Source organism: Elephas maximus, chromosome 24 (assembly GCF_024166365.1).
Source record: "Elephas maximus indicus isolate mEleMax1 chromosome 24, mEleMax1 primary haplotype, whole genome shotgun sequence".
In the NCBI taxonomy this organism is placed as follows: domain Eukaryota; kingdom Metazoa; phylum Chordata; class Mammalia; order Proboscidea; family Elephantidae; genus Elephas; species Elephas maximus.
In genome coordinates, this window is record NC_064842.1 from 1,224,279 (window position 1) to 1,245,615 (window position 21,337).

At 52.6% G+C, this 21,337-nt stretch overlaps 2 protein-coding genes across 3 annotated transcripts; both read left to right on the top strand.

Moving 5' to 3' along the window:
* Window positions 1–2,319: 2,319 nt before the first annotated feature.
* Window positions 2,320–16,485, top strand: ATF3 (activating transcription factor 3). 2 transcript variants are annotated; one of them, XM_049868315.1, is made up of 4 exons: window positions 2,320–3,121; window positions 8,814–9,057; window positions 12,127–12,234; window positions 13,448–16,485. In XM_049868315.1, exons 1-4 carry the CDS (start codon window positions 3,000–3,002, stop codon window positions 13,637–13,639), a joined length of 666 nt encoding a protein of 221 aa, XP_049724272.1. In that variant the 5' UTR covers window positions 2,320–2,999; the 3' UTR covers window positions 13,640–16,485. The 2 variants fall into 2 exon arrangements, with proteins under 2 accessions (XP_049724272.1, XP_049724274.1); XM_049868317.1 differs by having other exon boundaries at window positions 2,320–2,497.
* A 634-nt stretch (window positions 16,486–17,119) lies between these two features.
* On the top strand, window positions 17,120–21,052 carry GARIN4 (golgi associated RAB2 interactor family member 4). The gene has a single exon (XM_049868223.1). The coding sequence runs from the start codon at window positions 19,258–19,260 to the stop codon at window positions 20,971–20,973; it is 1,716 nt and encodes a 571-aa protein (XP_049724180.1). The 5' UTR covers window positions 17,120–19,257; the 3' UTR covers window positions 20,974–21,052.
* Window positions 21,053–21,337: the final 285 nt, after the last annotated feature.

Sequence of the window (21,337 nt, forward strand, 5' to 3'; positions counted from 1 at the left end):
CAACAAGTGAAAAGCTTTCACGTGGTTCTTTCCCGCCTCCTTGTCTCACTTTATCATAATATTTATAATAAATAATTAATGGTGCTATTTATTTCAGTGGAGGTTGGTCGGATAAGGAGAGAATCCCAAATAACTTTCATTTAAATTGTACACGTAAATTCTACGTTTAAATGAAAAGTTATTTGGGATTCTCTACTTGTCAGACGCCCTTTCCATCCGCTCTCGCTCGGAGTTCTCGGGCTGTGCAGACACGCCCGGGGTGTACCTGCCCGCGCGTCGGTGGGAGGGCGGGGTGTGGGTGTGCGGAGCGGGGTGTGCGGGGTGTGTGGGCGTGAGAAGTGGAGGGTGGGGCCGGGAGAGCCGTTACCAGGACGAAAAGCAGAGGAAAACAGCCGCCCCACGCTTCCCGCGCGATGCGCCAGGGGAACCTTGTCTGCTGCAGAGCAGAATCCCCGAGGGCACCGCGTGGAACCCCAGGGCTGTCGGATGGGGCGGAGGACTTCCGAGGCCGCCCTCCACGTTGTACAAGCTCCAGGTGGGAGAGGGCATCTGGGTGAGGTTCTGGCTTGGGGGCAAGAAACCCGGGTGTGGAAGATTCGGCGCTACCTGCAGCGCCGGGGATCTCTGCCCCAGGCTGCTCCGCCATCGGCAGGGCTGGGGAGGGATGCGGATTCTCCAAGGTGTGAGTGTATGTGTGTGTGTGTGTGAGTGCAAGACGCTGCGCCCTGGCCCGACCGGGCGCCAGACCCCCGGCTCCGCCACGACCTTACCAGTCAAGGGCCGCGCCTGCAGATGCGATGGGACCTGGTGCCCCGAGACACCTAGAGTTCTTACTCCAAACTATGGCCTTCGATCACCCATCTCCCAAGAGGCAGGTCGAAGCAGGTGCTTCTGCCCTCGGCCTCACACCCCCCTCAGTACCCCGCCACTCCTGGCTCGCGTGGGTCTCCCTCCCAGGCAAATTCGAAAGGCCCCGGGCCACGCTTGCGCCCACACCTTATCGTCTAAGAGTGGCTGAGAAGGTCCCTGGTTCTGCCGTTGTCGGAGCCGAGATGGCTACAGTCTGGGAATCGGAACCGGGAAATCGTTTTAAGGTTCAAACCCAGTTCTGCCGAGGCATCGGGGTCCCGCCACCCTGGCCTGAGGACCGAGGGGATCTCTACTGCGGGTTCCCGTCCTGGCGGCGGTCAGTGCGTCCCCAGTACCGGCACTCTGGTCCCCGCCCAATCTGCTCTCCGCGCAGAAAAACACGAGAAAGATGAGGACGAGTTTCCCTACACACTGGCCGAGGGCGAGGCGACCCGCTCCAGCCTGGCCGGCCCCCGGGGCCGAAGCGCTGTCTCTTTCTCTTGTCTCCCCGGCTGCTCAGTTTCAGTCCGGCTCCGGGTTCCCCTTGTTTCTCCAGATCTCTTATCCGTCTACGCTCTCTCGTTCGTTTCGCCGGGAATCTCTCTGTCAATTTCAAATGCTTTGTGGTTGTTTAAAAACATCCGAACTGACAGGGTCCTACCCCTCGCCATCTCCTTCGGATCGGGTTCCAGTGAGCACCGAGGTGTATCTGCGTGTGCGCTCACGTGGGATGAGCTGGAGCCGCGGGCGCCGGGGGACGGCGCGCGCCGAGCGCTGCTGTCCGCGCTTGGGTTAACGCGCCGGTTTCTCGTGGTCCCCGCGGCGGAGGTCACCCCGGAGAGTAACGGTGTGGGGTCACGCCTGGGTGACTTTGGGCACCTCTCCCGCACGAGAGAACAACGCTCCTGCCCCCACCCAGCCCTCTACTCGAGAAGGAGGCGGCGGGCGGGGTAGGGGGCACTTTCTTGAAGCTCCAGATAATGACCGTGCATTTTAGAGAAAGGTCGCGCCCCCTTCCCGGCCTCACCTCGCCTGGGCCGCGGCCGGGACCAGCCTTCTCCCCACCCCTCCCGCAGCCTAGCCGAGGGAGGGATGCCAGCGCGGTGGAGTCATGCCGCTGGCTTGGGCACCATTGGCTCACGCCTGGAACACGCAGCGGCGAGTACGCACATCTGGCGGCGGGCCCGGGCGGCTCCGGTCCCGATTTGGAGAGAGAGGGCGGGCGGGTGTGTGTCCCAGCGCGAGGCCGGGAGAACGCGCCTCCGGGCCCCTCCCCGAGGTTGCATCACCAGGCCTCCCTCGCCGCCACCGCCTCCCCGCGCCTTGGTCCCTCCTCCGCCCCGCCTTCCACTGCCCGGTCCGGCGAGTTCTCGGGGAAGCTATTAATAGCATTACGTCAGCCCGGGGCTGGTAACCCGGAGTCAGCGGGCGCGCCGCCAGCCCAGCGCTATAAAAGGGGTGATGCAACGCGCTCGCAGCCACAGTCGCACGCAGCCAGGCGCGCACAGCACAGCACTCTCCCCGCCGCCGCCCAGCGGACCCGCCAGCCCGCGCACCGGCCGTGCGTCCTCGGGACAGCCTGCGCGCCCGCCCCCGTCCTGCCCCCGCCCGCCCTCGGGACCCAGGCCGCCTCGAGCCGAGGCAGGAGGTGAGCGCTGGAAGCCGAATGAGTGAACGCGGCGAGGGCGGCTTGCTTTCATTGCCTTTGCGCCCCTCCAGTGACCGGCTCCCGGACCCCTGCGCCCACCCCGGGCCCGCGCACCCAGCCTCCGCTTCCCCAGAACTCTGGCTGAACTTCTGCCAGCCAGTGCCGCTTCTCTGCGCTTCAGAAAGTTTCTCGAAAAGTGAAAGAACTAACTTTCTCTTTTGACTTGGGGCGCGAGAGGCTTCTGGTGACGGAGAGGACGGGCGCCCGCTCCCCGCTGACCTTCTAGCGCAGCTCCTCTCCGCCCTGGGCGCCGACTTACCGGCTGGGAGCCCGCGTAGGGAGGTGGGTGCTCGGGTGAATCCCAGGCCTCCCCGGATCGCCGTCCGGCTCCATCCATCGCTTCGCGCCCGGGCACCGCCAACCAAGGCGATCCTTCCCGGGCTCGGCGTTCGGGCGCCGAGGCCGCGGGCTCGCAGAAGCGCTGCCCCAGGCGCCGAGCGGAATGAATGGGGAGGGAACGGACGAACCGGGGACGCTGGCGCGGCGGCTGGGAGTCGCTCTGCCTGCACCCCAGGAGCGCTCGGCGCCGGGGACGCGCGGGAGCCCAGAGCAAAAGTTAGTCGGGTAAGTTTAGAGGTGGCGAGCGCGTGAGTCGCTGTCCCGGGCGGAGGGCGGAGAGGGCTCCCGGCACAGGCTCGTATTGGCCTCCGGGACCCGGGACTTCCTGTCTCATCTCTTGCTCGCTTTTCTCTGCTACCTGCGACTCTCGCTCTGGGTTTTTCTATGGCGGGTACTCAGACTTCTCTGCTTCGTGCCCATGGACACCCACCGTGGGGAGGTGAGAGTGCGAGCCCGGCCCTTCAGATAATTGAGAAGAGAATGGCTTTGTGATCAAGTGTCCAGGGCTCTGGGAGCTTACACGGCAGTCGATGTCGTCGAGCTGCAGTCTCGTGCCTGCAGCCGGGAGCGGTGGGTACGTAGACGCTGCCCGCCCCGCTGCCTGTCTGTGAGCGGGAGGTGGTGGCTGAACCCGATACCCACCAAGGTGCTTTCTGGGTTAAGATTTTCGGCTTCAAGGGTGGTGGCGCAGTGGTTAAGCGCTCGGCTGCAGGCTGAAAGGTCATTGGTTCAAACTTACCACCGCTCCGCGGGAGAAAGATGTGGCAGTCCGCTCCCGGAAAGATTACAGTCTTGGAAACCCTATGGGCAGCTCTACTGTATCCTATAGGGTCGCTGTGAGTCTGAATTGACTCCACGGCAGTGAGTTTTTTGGTAGAGTGGGCGTCTCTGTCTTGTCACTTACCAGCCTCCCAGGCAGTGGGGAAAGGGGACCTGTCTTCCCAACTTCTTTTCATTGGATTGGCTCTCCACCCCCTCCTCCTTTCCTGCTTCCCCCTTGATTCTCTCGTGTACTTAATTCATTTCCTCGTTGATTGTTTTTCCCCCTAATTTCATTGCTTAAATCACATATGCTGCCTTACAAATAAAGATGTTGCAAAATCTCTGATGGAGCCACAAAAAAAACTGGGAGCTAGAAAGTCTGGGTGTTTTCTCAGAGCACATATTTTATTGTGGGTGTGAGAGACAGTTTTTCTTTGGGCCTTCTGTCACCCCAACTTAAACTAAAGGAGAAGTTGGTATCACTGTCCCCCTGGCTTTGCATTTAGCATCTCGTGTAGAATAATGCTGCTTCATGTAGGCTCTTGATCTGAAGACGTCCTGGACAAAGGGGCAGTCGGGGCGGGGGGGTGGGGAGACTGCAGTTGTTCTTGTCTTGATGGTGTCAGAGATGGCGTGGAAGGCCACACCCCAGGCCCACAGTGTGGATAAGACACCGCACCCAGCACCGTGGGAGCCTTTGGACCCTTTGTGTCATAACTCCACCCTTCTCACCCTCTTTGCCCTTTCAGCGGTTTTTTAACTTTTCCTTCCACCGTGATCCTTTTTCCTCTGTCCATATTCCCTCCCCCGTTTAGCTCTCCCAGTGGTCTCTGTGTTGGTTGGCACCAGGTTACTAGGGCTGTTGATCTCTCACATACCTGGTACAATGGCTCTGTTCTCTGTGCCTTGGGTTGACCCCTCTTGAGGTTGGATCCCTGTTGGTGGTAGAGCAAAAAGAGCAGCAGGTGGCTGGTCAGCAGCTTGGCCTGGGCTGGCGACTCAACAACTTTATGACCTTGAGGAAGTCACTTTACCTCCCTGGGCCTCAGCTAACTCGATTACAAATGAGGATCTCAGCTAGATGACTCTAATATTGGTGTCTTATGATTTCTGGTAGATAGATACCATGATTTGTTCCATTTTAAAGCTGGGGTGGAGCGAGCTCAGTGGCTTCAAGTGTTCCCTAGCTAGGACACCATGGACATATTTTTCGAGGGAAAAATGGTTTCACATGTGAGAAACTGGTTATCTCTCAAGCACGTAACAGTGGCGACAGGCTGGTGCCAGCAGATAGTAGGGTGGAACGTACCTAGTGTGTTAGAGACCCAGAGGTCAATCAAAGTGCAGAAGAAGCTGAGAGCTGTCCTGAATTTCTTGAGGGTTCCCATTAATTCCTGACTAATGGGGGACTGAATTGCACTGAGCACAAAAGAATGAGTTCTCCATGAAATGGGGAAAGTAGAATCACAGTAATGAAGGGTGCCCAGTGTGTGTGTAAGTCCACCTTCATCTCATATGCTCTTCGTGATAGCGCTGTGCGGGAGTTGGGGCAGGCAACACGGAGCTCATTTCACAGATGAGGAGACCCAGGCCCAGGAAGTGTAAGTGGCCAGTAAGCGGGCGCTCAGCTTGTGAGTGGTGGTGGTAGACCTGGAAACTGTCTCGGGTCCTGAAGCCCAGCCTTGTACCTACAACCTTCACGAGGGTTGACACAAAGGGTTAGTTAGTGAGAAGACCAACGCTGGCTTCCTAGCATCATAAGATATTTTGTGAGTAGTGCTTTGAGGCAAGAGATGAAAACCAAAAGTGAAAATTCAGTGTAGTTGTAGTCACTAGGAAATAGCGTTTGGGAACTGAATTTCCAGTTAAAGAGATACATGAGTGAAGTTTCACTTTCTTAAAAATGATGAGACTGCTAACTACGTGACACCATTTCTGACTGGAGATAATGAAGTAGAAGCGAAATACAGGCTCTTTGCAGCAGATCTGGGCAATTTCAAGATCAACGTAGAAAGTCAACTCAGATGATCTAAGAGAGATGTGAAGATAACCGGGAACTTTTTTTTCTTCAATTGGTGGTGGTGAGGGGAGCGTTCAAGTGTCTCGGCTTTCTGAAAAAACTGTCTGAAGATTTAACTTCATTTTCCTTGTGGGGACACGGCCTTAGTCTGGGCTGAATCGTATCTTAAGAGAATATGTGGAGGAGTAACTCTAACGTATCCCAAGAGGCTAAGTTTCAGCCTAGTTCAGAGAAAGGCCAAGTCTGTACAGATACAACCACTTTATTTTCTGAAAGGCTTTTAACATTTTACCACCCATTTCCGTCCCCAAGTAAGCCCACCCAATGCTTTTCATAAAAACATTCCATGCCACTGACATTCTTCACTTTTATCAGGACTGCTGACTTTATACTAAGAAGGGGGAAAAATCCCAAACAGTAGACCCTAAGCCCTAAGAGCTCATTAATAAGCTTAGTTGAGTGGAGAAATGGAACTATACTCAAAAAAAAACTGCAGTGGAATTCAAACTGCCCATCCAGTCCTCCAAACAAAGGCCAGTCCAGTGGCAGCTCTGAGTTCCATCCCTGAACTATTTGGTTTTTAGTAAAGTTGGAAAGGGAGGAAAGTGTGAAAGGATGGAAGAATCTTAAGACTCTGGCTTCAGATGGCTGCTTTCTTAGGCATTTATCACCTATCAGGGAGGGGTATCCTCCCAGTAGCCTAGGTGATAGGATTAAATTGATAGACCTTCAGTTGTGACTCAGAACACAGGGCTGTGGGAAGAGAATCGTGTGTATTTTCTAGGTTTCTCTGAATAGTGAACAACATTCGTCGAAATTGGAGTTCCTGCCCCCATCAGAACCCACCTGGATTCCACAGAACCTCTGCCAGAGAGCCAGCCCTGGGCTGGAAGGATCCGTGGGGGCACAGTAATAGTGTACCTCCTGTTTGCATAACGGAGCCCTGGTGGTGCAGTGGTTAAGAGCTCAGCTGCGAACAAAAGGTTGGCAGTTAGAAACCAGCCACACCTTGGAAACCCTGTGGGGCAGTTCCAGGGAACTGACTCGACAGCAGCAGGTTTTTTTTTTTTTTTTTTCGATTATTTGCGTAACGCTTTCCAGACCGTACCCGTGTGTTATTTTCTTGAGTTGTCTCTGGACTCTGGGAAAATCGAGTGATCCACCCACCGTGGTCAAGTCAGTTCCAACTAATGGCGACCCTGTCCGCCTGTTACAGAGTACAGCTGCTCCATAGGGTTTTCTTGGCTGTCATCTTTATAGAAGGAGATTGCCAGGCCTTTCTTCCACGCTGCCACTGGGGGTGTTCAAACTGCCAACCTTAGGTTAGTAGTCAATGCAAACAGTTCGCACCACCCAGGGACCTTCTTGACAGAGGATGAGGAGAGGCCACCGGGGGTAAGATTATTTGTCCACGGGATCTTGGTGTGGCTTCAAATCCTGATCTTCTACCCCATTTGGGGAACTCTGTGGATAAAAGACCTACTTAAATGTACTCCCACAATGCAGGCAGCATCCTGACATACAAAGATCAGCAATCCATCAAACAGAGCTCAGGTTTCCCCTGGCTCTCTGCTTAGTCTTCTCGCCATTGCTTTAGTTCTAGCTTCCCACCCCTCTTCCGTACCTGCCTCCTAAAATGTTTGCTCTGTTTTTGTTTTGTTTTGTTTTTTTAATATTCTATATTCTGTAAGTTATGGGCATCAGCTCTGGAGTCAAACCTAATCCCAAGTCCTGGCACCGCCTCATGTTACCTCTGAGACTTTGGGCAAATTACTTAGCCTGTCTAAACCCTAGGTACCTCAACTTAAAGTGGGCTAGCACCTGCTCAGACGCACTTGGGGTCTCCTTGAGTCAGAACTAACTTGACAGCAGCAGGTATTCCAAATCGGAACTGTGAAACTATTACTCTTGTCCCTTTGGATTCTCTGAGCTACAGAATGATAGCGGTAGAAGGGCCCATGGAGGCATTTCATTCAGCCAAGTTCCGTTGGGTGGTCTGCAGCCGGTCAGTGGGCGTCGTGAGCAGACGTGGCCAGGCGCTGGGCCAGACTCCGATGGAAGAGGCTGAACCCTGCGCTGAGGACTGCTCAGTCATGAACCAGATGCAGACTGAGTCTCAGAGCGCTGAGGTGACTGGTCCAAGTCACACAGCTCCTTGGTGGCAGAGCAGACCTGGTCCCTGCGCTGCCCCAGCCCAGGCCTCTCCCTAAACCACAGGGACCTCAGAGGTCCACATCCTTGGCTCTTCACTGCTGGACTCTGAGGCCTTGCTTCACCAACCCTAACCTTAAGGAGAGACTGCTAGTCCCCTGGTGACCTGAACCCTTGCCCCTCTCCACCTGCCAAGGGCTGGGGAGAAGAGCTACCTCTGTCCTTCCCGCTGACTTGGTCCAGCTTCCTGAGGGAGGGACTTCAGAGATATATTTGCGGAATCGAAGCCTCCCCTCACTTGCCTTTCACTTCTACCTGCTGATAAGATTCGACTTGATTTCAGATTCCTTCTAAGTTTCTTTTTGAAAAAGAAACTGAAAATGGGATTTTGTAATAGTCTCACCAGTTTAGAAAAATGAAATAAAATTGCTCTACTGCTTTCAGATGCCTGAGTGGCACAAGCTGTTTGTGGCTGGGTGCTGACCTAAGGGTTGGTGGTTCACACCCACCCAGCGATACTGCAGAAGAAAAGGCCTGGCTATTTGCTTCCTTAATGATTACAGCCAAGAAGACCCTGCGGAGCAGTTCTACTCCGTAACATACAGGGCTGCCGTGAACCAGAACTGACCCGAAGGCGGCTAACGGCAGCCGTCCTCTTGAGGACAGTTTGAGGTGGCATTTGCGTCTGTGCACACCAGCAAAAACTCATAGTTCTTTTGAGTTCAGAATAGCCCAAAAGGTCGACTGTCATAAACTCCATTTAGGCCTTTTATGCACATCACAGAGCTGTGTGTTTTAGGAACTGTCTCATTCGAGATGAATGTGGCATGAAATGAAAACAAGCAGAACTGGGGGCGGGGGGGTTGGAGGGACTTATGGGACTTCCTGTGGGCAGGGGGCTCTGGTGGTGTTGGAGATTGCGGGGGGATGTGACCCCATGCCCCAAGACCCATGAGGCAGTTTTGGTTTTTATGTGTCTTTCAGCAAAATGATGCTTCAACACCCAGGCCAGGTCTCTGCCTCAGAGGTCAGTGCCTCAGCCATTGTCCCCTGCCTGTCCCCTCCTGGGTCACTGGTGTTTGAGGACTTTGCCCACCTGACACCGTTTGTCAAGGAAGAGCTGAGGTTCGCCATTCAGAACAAGCATCTCTGCCATCGAATGTCCTCTGCACTGGAGTCAATCACGGTCAGCGACAGGCCTCTGGAGGTGACAGTCACCAAAGCTGAGGTAGGTTCTACACAGGTGCCCACCCACCACGGGGCAGACATATTCTCGGCAGGGGGCCACGGCAGTGAACAAGACAGAACCACTGCCTTCAGCTTGCTGTTTACTGGGAGGAGGTGATGATACTACAATAGGAAAACATGTGAGAGATGAGTATGGAGGAGAAAGATAAAGCAGGGAAGAGGAGGGGGGTGTCAAGGCAGTGGTGGGCTTGCTATTTTAAATCAACGAGGCCGGAGAAGGCTTGGCTGACAGTGACCTTTGGTTTGAGCAGACGTGAAGGAGAGGAGGGAGGGAGCCACGCAGACACCTGACAGAGCAAGAAGGGCACTGAGGTGGGAGTGAGGCTAACACACCTGAGGAGCAGCAGGTGGGCCGGGAGGCTGGGGTGGAAAGTGGGTGGGGGTGGAGTGGGAGCTGAGGCCATGGGTGGGGCAGATCATGCTGTAGACTAGTGTGAAGATACGACTGCTTAGAGTGAGATAGGAAGCCACCGGAGGATTTATGAGCAGAGGTGTGACATGACCCAGTGGTCACCTTGGCCGTCATGTTGAAAATAGTTGGTTAGGGGCAAGAGCAGAAACAGTGTGTACAGAAGGGAGACCACCACAGCAATCCAGACAGCAGGTGAGGGGCTCTGAGTCAGGATGGGCAGTGAGGGGCTGAGACATGTTTAGATTCTAGGTCTGTTTTGAAGGTAAAGCTGACTTACTGGTAGGCTCAACGCAGAGTATGAGAGAAAGAGAAGGCTCAAGGTTGACTCCAGAGTTTTTGGTCTCAGCAGCTTTAAGGGCAGAGTGCCCAGTTGCTGGTTAAACTGGGAAGACGGACGGTAAAAACAGGAGTTCCGTCCCATTTGACACCCAGTGGAGGTGTCAGGAAGACTGGCTGTGTGGGTCTGAAGTTCATAGCAGAGCCAGGGGTAGCTGGAAAGTTGGAAGCCACCATAGGGATGGCATTTAATGCCATGAGATGGGGTGAGATCACCTATGTGTCTAGTTCTGAAGAAGTATGGAGTGTGGTAATTATTTTCATTGCTGCAGGGACCCAGGTGCCCAGAAAGTGGTGCAAGGCCCAGCCAGGCAGCCCAATCCTTCCGTGGCAACACTCAGAGCCTTGGGACCAGGTGTCTGCTCCAAGTTCAGTTGTGTTTCTGGCACTTGAACTGTTCCCTACTCAACGATCTTCTTTGGGACACCGGGGGTGGGGGGGAAATGGGCGCAGCAAGAAGTCAGGGAGGAAGTTGTTAGCAATGCTGTGGCGCTCCAGGACGTCAGAGCTGAAGTCCAGCTGCTTTGTTGGCCTTTCCTTCATGGTTGCAAAATGAAGACCCATATAAAGTGGTTCAGAGACAGGAGTGTTTCAAGTTTACCTAACAGACATGGTCACAGCTTTTGGGCTAGGGCTGGTGGAACTGACCAAAAAGACTGAGTCTAAAACGAGGTTGATTAAAAATGTAAACCATTGCCGTCGAGTCGATTCTGACTCGTAATGACCCTATAGGACAGAGCAGAACTGCCCCATAAGGTTTCCAAGGAGCAGCTGGTGAATTTGAACTGCGGGCCTTTTTGGTTAGAGGCCATAGCTCCCCATAGCTCTTAACCACTGTGCCACCAGGGCTCAAGAACCTAAAGGGGGGTAATAATGACTCCTGCCTAGGATTGATCTGAGGGTTGAATGAGGTGACATATGTTCAGGGTTGAGCAGAGGGCCTGGCTGGTATTTAGCATTCAGTGAACAGTAGCTGGACCTACTACGTGATGCTGTGTCCCTAAGGCATCATTAGGGGCCTTAGCTGTGACCAGTTATCCTGAGAGGAGGTCATGGTTGTTGGTGCCCAGGCCAGTAATGGCCAGTGCAGGGTGGACCATGAAACGCTCAGGGAGGTTTTTTTTTTAATCAAGTTTCTTGAGATAGGAGGATGCGATGAAGGCAGCCCCTGGAGAAGTACATCATGCTTGGTAAAGTAGAGGGTCAGCAAAAAAGAAGACCCTCAATGAGATGGATTGACACGGTGGCTGCAACAATGGGCTGAAGCATAGCACAGCGCAGGACCGGGCAGTGTTTTGTTGTATGTAGGGTCACTATGAGTCGGAACTGACTCGAGGGCACCTGACAACAACAGTGAAAGTAGTAAATTCCCATGGAAGGAGGGAAAGCTTTTGGGAAGGATATTTGGAGGGTTCTCCAGCGGAAGAAGCAGGCAGCCTGCTTAATTGAAACGCTCCTTAAAACCGCCCAGCTCATCCGCTCTGGTTCTTTGTTCACCAAGTGGTCTTATATTCTAAAGTCAGTTAAGTGGGTTTTCCTACTGGGAAGAGAGTGCTCCAGCTGGCCTGCTTGGTGATTCGGGGCCCTTGTTGCTCTAATCCTCATTTTAAAGAAAGACACTGAGCCATGGGAACCCACAGGCACCCTGTGATTTTGGGCAGCATGAGTCTTTTTCCCAGATCCCAGCCACCTCTGGGAAAGTGACAAGGCCAAGCAAGGCAGTTGTGATGAGGGACACCAGCCAGAGTGGCAGGGGGACGATGCAGGAGGAGGAGCCAAAGGCTTGGGCTTACACCCCTGGGTGGTGAACGCGGCTAAGCTCTCAGATGCTAACCAAAGGCTGGGCAGTTTAAACTTACCCAGAGGCGCCTCAGAAGAAAGGCCTGGTGATCGGTTTTTTGATTTTCATTGTTCACCCTCAAGTGTGCGTGTGTTTGGAGGGGTTTTTCACAAAAGTCCAGGGCTTTAGTTTTTCGGGTCCTGTAGTACTAGGGCCACCCTGATTTGTCAGTTTTTCTGGCAGTAAAAGGTGGTGCACTTGGGGTGGGTGGCATTTCTTGCCTCCTGTTAAGTGTGTGAAGGTCCCTCGGTGGTGCAAACGGCTTGCGCTCAATTGCTTACCTAAAGGTTGGGACCCACCCAGCAGCGCCACGGACGGTCTGCTTCTGTGAATGTTACGGCCGAGAAAGCCCTGCGGTGCCGCTCCACTCTGTGACACGCGGGCGTGCCGTGAGTCGGAATCAACTGGACGGCAATGGGCTTGGGTTTGGTTATTAAGCACGTGCCTTTTGGGTTTTATAGGCAGCCCCCGAAGAAGACGAAAGGAAGAAGCGGCGTCGGGAGAGGAATAAGATTGCAGCCGCCAAGTGCCGAAACAAGAAGAAGGAGAAAACGGAGTGTCTGCAGAAAGTGAGTGCCTTCTAGCCCTGCCCCTCTGCAGGTCCTGCCTGCCCACCCTGACCTCACCTCAGCATCAGAAAGGGAGTTCAAAAAAACCCTACCAGAAAGCGTTTTCGGGAGAAGGACCTTATAGCTGGTAGCAGAAGTGCCAGGTGACGGATGAGGAGGCAGCAAAGCTGTTGGCACAGCAAACGTGACTCTGGATATAAAAGAACAGTCCTGTGAATTAAAGGCCCCAGGACCATCTACGGCCGGACTCTCGGCAGCCTGGGCCGGTCCAAACACGTCCCGCCGTCTGCAGGCTGCAGGGCACGTCGGCCCAGCTGGAAAGGCTTCTCTCCCTGTTTTCCCGAGAAAAGCTGCCAGCCCTCATTTGACTCACTATGAAAAGCCTTTAATTCATCTCTTCAAACAAGTGATTTCCTTAATTCACAAGCAGTGGTTATGCTTTCGTGGTGCTCCTGTCTTGGTCTTAACTCTGCAGCCCTTCTCCCTGACTCGTCCAACAGCCCAAGCTCCCGGCTGAGGTCAGCTGCTCCCCTTCCTGAAGCAAGAAGCACCAGGGTCATTAGCATCTGTGGGCCAGCTGGGCGGGCAGTGATGCCAGGCAGCCAGGCAGGCTTTCCGTGGCTGATGCCCCTCCCCCAAGAATGGACAGGCCAGGGCAGAGTCTCAACCCAGGTCCACAGACCCCCAAGGATTCTCTTGATTGCCTCAGGGCGTCAGAGAAAATTAGGAGATTTTGCATCTCTGCATACGTTTTCCTGGGGAAATGAGCTTCTCAGTGAGATTAGGAGCTCACAAAAATTTAGGGCCACAAGCTGGATCTCTCCCTAGTACCCCAGGGCACTTGCAGGCCCGGAAGACCTAAACGTGGACCATTAGGCTCCACACAGGAGAGATCTAGGAACCATGGGTTCTGCTGAAGGCTTGTTACCAGTGGAGTCACAAGCCGCCTCTGCGGTAGAAACCCAAGGGCGTCTCTGAAGAATCCCCCAAGATCAAGGCTTCTCCAGGGTCTGGATTCTCCCAACCTGAACACCCTCTCCCAGCTTTGTGGAGCATTGTAGCAGAGACGGTGGTGGTTCCTCTGCAGGCCAGTCCCTTCCTGAAGAGGCCTGAGGGGCCCCAGAGGCTCTCCCTGCCACTAGGCAGTACCCCCAGGTCACCCTGTTTTTGCCGGCCCTCGTGTTCCGTTCCTAACCCCTCTCTTGTCCCCCAGGAGTCGGAGAAGCTGGAGAGCGTGAATGCAGAACTGAAGGCCCAGATCGAGGAGCTCAAGAACGAGAAGCAGCATCTGATCTACATGCTCAACCTCCACCGGCCCACCTGCATTGTCCGGGCTCAGAACGGGAGGACTCCGGAAGATGAGAGAAACCTCTTTATCCAACAGATAAAAGAAGGAACATTGTAGAGCTGAGCAGGCGTGGTATGGGGCCAACTGGGGAGTCCTCACTGAATCCTTCTTTTATACCCCACACCCTGAGGCTGTTGGGGATCTGACTTCCTGTGCACCTCTAGGGTCCCAGCAGCAGAGACCCACCAAGGCAGGAGGGCCTTCGGTGACTCAACTGGGCCTCTCCGCTCGGCCCCAGAGTGGACTTTGGACCAGGGCAAGTACATTTTTGCCTCAACTCCAGGTCTTAGGCTTTACCGTACTGGCCATTCTTAGACGCTCCGGGTGGCTCCTGGTTTGGGTGGCTCCTGGTTCGGGTCTTGGCCGCCTTTCCTCCAGATTCTACAAAAACCAGGAGTCCCGTCATTAGGATTCATGCAAAGCAGTGTCTGTGCCTTGGGTGGGCGGGGCCGTCTCCTCTGCTGCTGCTGTCACTTGTGGGGAAATGGAGCGAGAATGGCGGCTAGCCAGGTTGTGCAATGGCCCGGGCTGTGCTTTCTAGCAAATATGCTGTTCTGTGCAGGAATTACCGCGTGCAAGGCATTCATTTCGGAACTGTGCTTTGTGCTTGTTGACCTGTATTTGTTCTGTGCAGCCCTGGTGTGGCTTTTACAGGACTTTTCTGAGAGTCTGGGGAGCTGTCACCACGCGCAGCGTCTCACAGTGGTCAGGGGGCTGGAGGGGCTCGTCAGCCCTGGCAGAACAGAATTCCCCTGAGGCCAGCAGCATGGCTTTGTGCCAACAGGGAAGGCCTCCTTTGCCCTGGCGCCCAGGCGTTAACATGAAATCTTTTAATTATGGGTCCTCTGCTGCAAATTCCATTATAATATCACAGGAAGGAAGCAGAAAGAAAAAGCCGGCTTCCAAAGGGTCAGGACTCTGCTCAGTGACTTAGGTCAGGAGGTGTTTGTAGGCCAAAGAGCCAAAGAATTCCATATTCCTTTTCTTGTGGTCGAAAACCACCGTCAGTGGAGACATGTTTGAAGCCAGGTGATGCCCAGACTTTCGCATTATTGGCTGTTAATGGCGTTGTTTTTGTCATTTAGATATTTTTAAAAATCTGGCCCAGAGCATTTGCCACAGTGAGAAGACGCACTGGTCACAAAGATTCTGGCTACTGTCTGACTGTATAAATTCTGATGTTTCTGTGAAATCCTCAGAGTGTTTAATCCTACTCAATGTTATTACAAGTTTCTGTAAGAGAAAATATTACTTATTTATCCTAGTATTCTTAACCTGTCAATATAATAAATATTGGAACCAAGCTGTGGTAAGCTAAGTCTTGTGCTGGTTTCTGTTCTTTCAGACCCATTGGTTATTGAGGTCTAATCGCTCCCCTCCCCACCTCCGTGTGGGGGTGTTTAAATGTTCTCAGAGGGTCATCCTTTATTCTTCAGGGTGCCATTAGGTGAGATCACTGGCCGTAAATCCTATTCCTCAAAGGCACCCAGTTGCTCAATTTCTTGTCAACAAACCCTGAAACACAGCCCCAAATATATCCTTTAGGCAAACAATTTGGTGTTAAGATAGAATTTTGATAATAAAACCTGAATTGCTAAATACCTCAACTATTGGTTTCTTTGAATGTATAAACACCTAAAATGTACAGCCTGTTGTTCAGCCTAAAACCCTGATTCCTTACATTCTGCCTCAGAATTCCTCTTAAATTATTATTCATTTGAGTAACATCTGTTATAGTGTCTAAATGTGTGCCTCGTTGCAAATATGTATATCAAATATCAGAGAAGAATTAGGTGGGGGCAGGGAGGAAGAAAGAAAAACATTAGGAAGGGTGTGATAATTCAAAGAAAGGTAGTCTACCTAATTTTCTGGAGTTTCGGGGCATATGATTCGTTTAACTCACTGCCATGAAATTGATTCTGACTCATAGCGACACTACAGGACAGAATAGAACTGCCCCGTAGGGTTTCCAAGGCCGTAATCTTTATGGAAGCAATTGGCCATATCTTTCTCCTATGGAGCACCTGGCGGGTTCCAACCACCAAATTTTTGGTTAGCAGATGAGCGCTTTAACTACTGTGCCACCAGGACTCCTTCAGGAATAGAACCAGGCTCAGTTGCTCTTTAATTGTACCTATATATAAAGCTCACAGGTCAGGATTAAAAATTGACTACTCTGCTACCGATTCAGAGAGATACATTCAACTTTAGATCTACTTCCCATGGTGTTGCTGCTCCTTGCGAGCTTGTGTGTGGTTCCTTTAAACCTTATTAACCATGACACCTGCGTCCTAATTTTGCTGCCTTAATTCACATCGGGGCCATGTTCCTAATCTGTAAAGAGCCTAAGTGAGGTCCACACTGCCCACCACTTCTTTCAGGAGATAATCCATTTCCCTTGTCTTGGTGGAGGAGCCAAAAGAAAAAAATTCTCCCTTTTGTTTACCCTTTGGTTAAAAGCAAAACCAAACCCATTGCCATCGAGCTGATTCTGACTCATAGTGACTCTACAGGACAGAGTAGAACTGCCCCATAGGGTTTCCAAGGCCGTGATCTTTACGGAAGCAGACTGCCACGTTTTTCTCCCATGGAGCAGCTGGTGGATTAGAACCGCCAACTTTTTGGTTAGAAGCTGAGTGCTTTAACCACTGTGTCGCCAGGGCTCCTTGCAGTGGGTTTGGGTACCATTATGAAACTGAAGACAGTTTTTAAGCTGCTGTGGACAACAATGGATTAGAGAGGAAGGTTGGTGGCTGGAGCTTGGGCAAGAAAAATTGATCTGAGAAAAGCAGGGTTTATGGTTAGCGTAACTGTGAGTTCTTTTAACAGATGGATTATACGTAGTTCTGTTTCCTGTAGACACGTCTGCTGTGTTTTGATACTTTAATAATAATAAAAGGATGAATGTGTATTTACTGTCAAGTGTTTAGTTCGTCTTGTTTCACATTCGAAGGAGAGAGAATAAGCTTTGATGGGGCTTCCACCAGAACGAGCTTCAGCCACCCAGTGTGACAGTGCCTACTGCCGGGTGGTGACGTCACATTGGTTGGGCATGGAAACCCCACCCTCCCTCCCCACCTTCTTCCTGCCCCTTGTCTGCCCTGAGATCTGGCCTCAGCTATTCAGGGTAAAGAGCTTGAAAGGGTTTGGGCGAATGGAATCCTTTCAGTTTCCATCAAGAGGTAAAATGCTAAATATTTTCCATCTTATCTTAATTTCTCCCCTTGGGCTTTGAAAATAAGCCCTTGGAAACCCAAACCTATAACATGCCTTCCTCTCTTCCTGGTCCCATATACTCTGATTTGTGTTCTCTAGCACCATTTCTCTGGAGTGGATAGTGCCCTCCAGCCAGGGTCTGCCTGACCTAAAACCTCAAAGGAAGCTGAGTTTGTTGTGGAGCTTTCCGTGTGAGAACACAGAAGCTTCTTCATTTGGCAAAAAAAAAAAAAAAAAACTGCTCTCAAGAATGAATTCACACTAGGGAAGAAGAGTGTTTAAGACTAGTTTTGACGATAGCTAACACTGACTGAGCAAGGCGGTATGCTGAATACCCGCTTTATCTCATGAATACTCACTACCGTTGTTACCAAGAGTCCCTGGTGGGGCAAACAGTTCAGTGGTCTACTGCTACCCGAAAGGTGGGCATTTGAATCCACCCAGAAGTGCCTTGGAAGAAAGGCCTGGCAATCTACTTCCAGAACACCACAGACATGGAAGACTCTATGGAGTGCAGTTCTACTCTGCACACACAGGGTTGCCATAAGTTGGAATCTACTTGACAGCAATTTTTTTTTATAGCTGTTATCATCCCCATTTTACAGATGAGAAACAAACAACAACAAAAAAAAACAAACCAAACCCATTGCCATTGTGTCAATTGCGGCTCATAGCCTCCTCTAAGTGGAGTGTTAAGAAATATGCACAAAGACACCAGGTGACCTTTCTAACACGGAAGCCTATGTCTGTTAACCCTAACAGCTCCAAGCAGGTGTGTGTATTTTAACAAAGTTAGCCTTTCTCCTCAAGAAATGAGTCTAAGGTGTGATTTCATGCATAACGTCCAACTGGTAGAGAAATCTTGGGAGCAGGGGTCCTCCTCAGAACTTCCAAGGAACAGCTTGGAAGCAGCTATTCTGTAGTTAGCTCTGCGGGAGCTGCAACAGGGCAGGAGACAGCTCCTCACAGGCATAACCAGCTCCCAAGGCAGTTCTGTGTGGCCGGGGGGGTCAGGACAGGAGGCTGTTTGTAGGTTCCTGGAATTTAAGCTTACGCTTCCTGTTTCTCATTTCACTGAAGAGAGAATGACTGGGTCCTAGCACATGGGCTGTTTGTGTACCTGAGTAATGGAGAGGAGGGATTGAGGTACACCTGAATATTTAACCCCCAGTTAGGCCAGCCGCTGAGGAAAGCGGCTGTGGGAAGGAGCTGTCCGGGTGGGTCCTTCATAGCACAGAGCTTTGCTTGTGTGGTTTCGCGTAATGCACCCAGTTGGCCTTCTTGAAGGTAGTTGGGTCCGGCTTGAGAACATGTGGCTGGCCCAAGCCTTTGGTGTGAGACAAAGTACTGTAGCCATTCAGAACAAAGGCTTTAGGTCAGCTACACTTGGTGCAAATGGTTAAGTGCTGGGCTACCACCCAAAAGGTTGGCAGTTCAAATCTACCCAGAGGTGCCTTGGAAGAAAGGCCTGACAATCTACTTTCAAAAGATCGCAGACATTGAAAACCTGGTGGGGTTGCCATGAGTCGGAATCGACTGGCAGGTGACTGGTAGACTTGGATTCAAACACTGCCTCCACCACCTGTTAGTTGTCTGACTGCAGGCAGGTGATACAACCTCAGCTCCTTTACCTGTAAAATGGGGACAGTAGTAATAGCACCAACCTCAATGGGTTCTATGGTAGTGTATGTGAAAGACGTGCCTGTTGCCTAGGGAGAAGCAGTTTTTAATATTATTATTAAAGGTCTTTATTGTCAACATTTACTGAGATTTTATAGAATGGGCTAAAGGCCAAGCCTGCCAATTCTAGGTTATTCAATAAAATCAAGCCATGAGCTCAAATGTTGCAAGCTGTTCCATCAGCTGGCATTCCTACAGCGTTTGTGTAGTTGCTGAATCTTCTGAATTTGAAAAGAAAAAGAAAAAAGCACCAACATAAAATTTTCCTATTTGAAAAGACATTCTGTTTCGGCATCTGTTTCGGCACCTTCCAGGGGTGCCTCTGTGCAGGCACAGGGTGTTTGTGGGGAGGATGGTGGGCCTGGCCTGAGGGGCGGCTGGGGGAAGGACAAAGGGGTAAATGACAGTGACAGGTCACAAAGGGCAGCAGGGATAAATACAGCTGCGCAGGGGGCTTAGGCTGAGAAGGAGTTACTTTTCTTGCCAGGACCGCTGTTTGCAGCTCCTCAAAGAGAGCAAAGTCAGGTGGAAACCCTCTCTGGAGCCCACGCCGCATCTCTACACCCTAGAAGAGATTCTGCGTGGTGCCCAAGCCTCTTGCTGCATCCCCACAGCAAACATCTGGACCCTCACCCCAGCCTCTGGGCGGGGGACTGCTGAGAGACCTGCGTGGAGCCGCCTTTGGCCCAGGAGCACCGCTGACCCCTCGTCTGCCAACGCGGCCAAGGAAGACCCAGATCTGCGTGCTGGCACTGCTGCAGGGCCAGAAGGTAGCCGCCATGAGCAGCGATTCTCTGTTACCATATTATACGGCGCAGAGTGGCTCTGCCATGGGGCTGTTCAACACGGCCATGGGGAAGCTGCAGAGACAGCTGTACAAGGGGGAGTACGATGTATTCAAGTACGCACCCATTTTTGAGAGCGACTTCATCCAGATCACCAGAAGGGGTGAGGTGATTGACGTGCACAACCGTGTCCGCATGGTGACAGTGGGCGTCGCCTGCACCAGCCCCGTCCTTGCCCTGCCCGATGTGATGCTGCTGGCCCGGCCAGCTACCGGCTGCGATGAGGATGGCGGCCAGGCCCCCAGGGGACGAGGCCGCAAGGCCACCAAGACCTTAGAGCTGACCCGGCTCCTGCCCTTGAAGTTTGTCAAGATCTCCGTGCACGACCGTGAGAAGCAGCAGCTGCGCCTCAAGTTTGCCACGGGCCGCTCTTGCTACCTGCAGCTCTGTCCCCCTCTGGATGCTCGGGAAGACCTCTTTGCCTACTGGGAGAAGCTCATTTATCTGCTGCGACCCCCAGTGGACAGTAACAGCAGCACCCATGCCATTCCAGCTGGTGACATGATTTGCATGCCTGTGTGGGAGAAGCGGGAGGACAGGCCAAGCCCAGCAGCCGTCGATGTCCATGGGAAGGGGGATCAGGACCAGGTGAGTGTCAGGAGCCTCCACGTGTTCTCCGAGGTGTCTGGGGTCACCTCTGCTGCTTTTGCTGGTGGAGAGGGAATCCAAAATGCCTCCCACAAACCTACCCCAAACACAAGAACAAGCCCCACAGCAGGCGCTGTGAGCATGGCAGCAGCTGGGTCCTCAGGCCCGCAGCAGACAAACATGGCAATGGCAGAAGCAGCCGCCAAGGATCCCAGAGGAAGCAAAACCAGCCTTGCCATTGCAGGTGCTGCCAACACATCCTCGAAGAGTATCAAGGTGGCTGTGGCAGAGGCTGCAAGCAGATTCTCGGAGCCCACTGGCACACTGGAGGACTCCGTCAGCCTCTCCCCAGAGGCCAGCAAGAATGTGGAAATTGCAGGAGCAGAATCTACAGTTGAGACCGTTGCAGAAACAGCTGGCGAGCCAGCCAGGGGACCTCCTGTCTCACCCTTGCCTAGTGAAGGTGCCATGAGTGAACAGCACAGAAGCCAGCGAGGCCACCAGCCCAACATTGCAACCCGGAGGGAGCAAAGGGCAAGGAGGGAGCGAAGGGAAAAGGACACAGCAGTCAGTAGGAGGGGCTCTCGACACAGCAGGACAGGCAAGAGTCGCCACAAGACGGAAGGCGACAAGATGAGCCGAAAATCTTCCAGCCGGTCCGTAGCCAGCCGCAGAGCCACTAGACGTGACAAAAAGGACAAAAGCCGCGGCAGCCCCAGGGGCAGCAGACACTCCTCGGCTCACAAAGGCGTCAGCCGCACGCCCATCTCAAAGGAGTCCAGGACGTCCCACAAGTTGGGGCGAAGCCTGTCTACCACAAGTTCAGGTTCAACGACCAAGAGACTCAGCAGGATCAGCTCCTTCCTGAGGAATGTCAGAGCCAGCCTGACCACGAGAACAGGTGCCTCACTGCGGGACAGAGGGGTGGACATTGTGTCTAAGACGGTGGAGAAGAGCAACTTGGAGGCCATCATGGAGACAGCAGAGGGTAACCTAGGGCTCGAGATCACAGGTACCATGACATCTGCCACCATGGAGGCAGTGACCTTTGAAACCCACTAAATAGGAACCAGAGTGCGGGAAGTATCCCTGGAGAGCCTATGGCAGCTTTCCTGACTGCAGTTTAAATATTAAAATAATCTACAATTAATAAATACAATTTCCAGATGGCATGCTGTATTTGAATTTCTATGTCCTGTAGCCCAGTAGTGACATCACAGTGGCTTCTATGATGTCAGCCTCACCTCACACCCATTCACCCCATGCTCGTTAGAGCTGCATGAGTGCTCCATCCTGCCACAGTCCCTTTCTGGCTTTGGTCCCTGAGGTTATGGCTGGGAGTCACAGGCTGTGGGCTGGGAATCTCCACCACCTTCTGCTCCTTTTTATAAACTCTTCTTTCTCCTGAAGGTCCATAGGCAACAAG

Excerpts from the sequence above, each read along its gene's own strand:
- ATF3 (XM_049868315.1), top strand. The coding sequence starts at position 3,000 with ATGAATGGGGAGGGAACGGACGAACCGGGGACGCTGGCGCGGCGGCTG. Across the intron at positions 3,122-8,813 it reads CCAGAGCAAAAGTTAGTCGG|CAAAATGATGCTTCAACACC; the intron begins GTAAGTTTAGAG and ends TGTGTCTTTCAG. Across the intron at positions 12,235-13,447 it reads AAACGGAGTGTCTGCAGAAA|GAGTCGGAGAAGCTGGAGAG; the intron begins GTGAGTGCCTTC and ends CTTGTCCCCCAG.
- GARIN4 (XM_049868223.1), top strand. The coding sequence starts at position 19,258 with ATGAGCAGCGATTCTCTGTTACCATATTATACGGCGCAGAGTGGCTCT.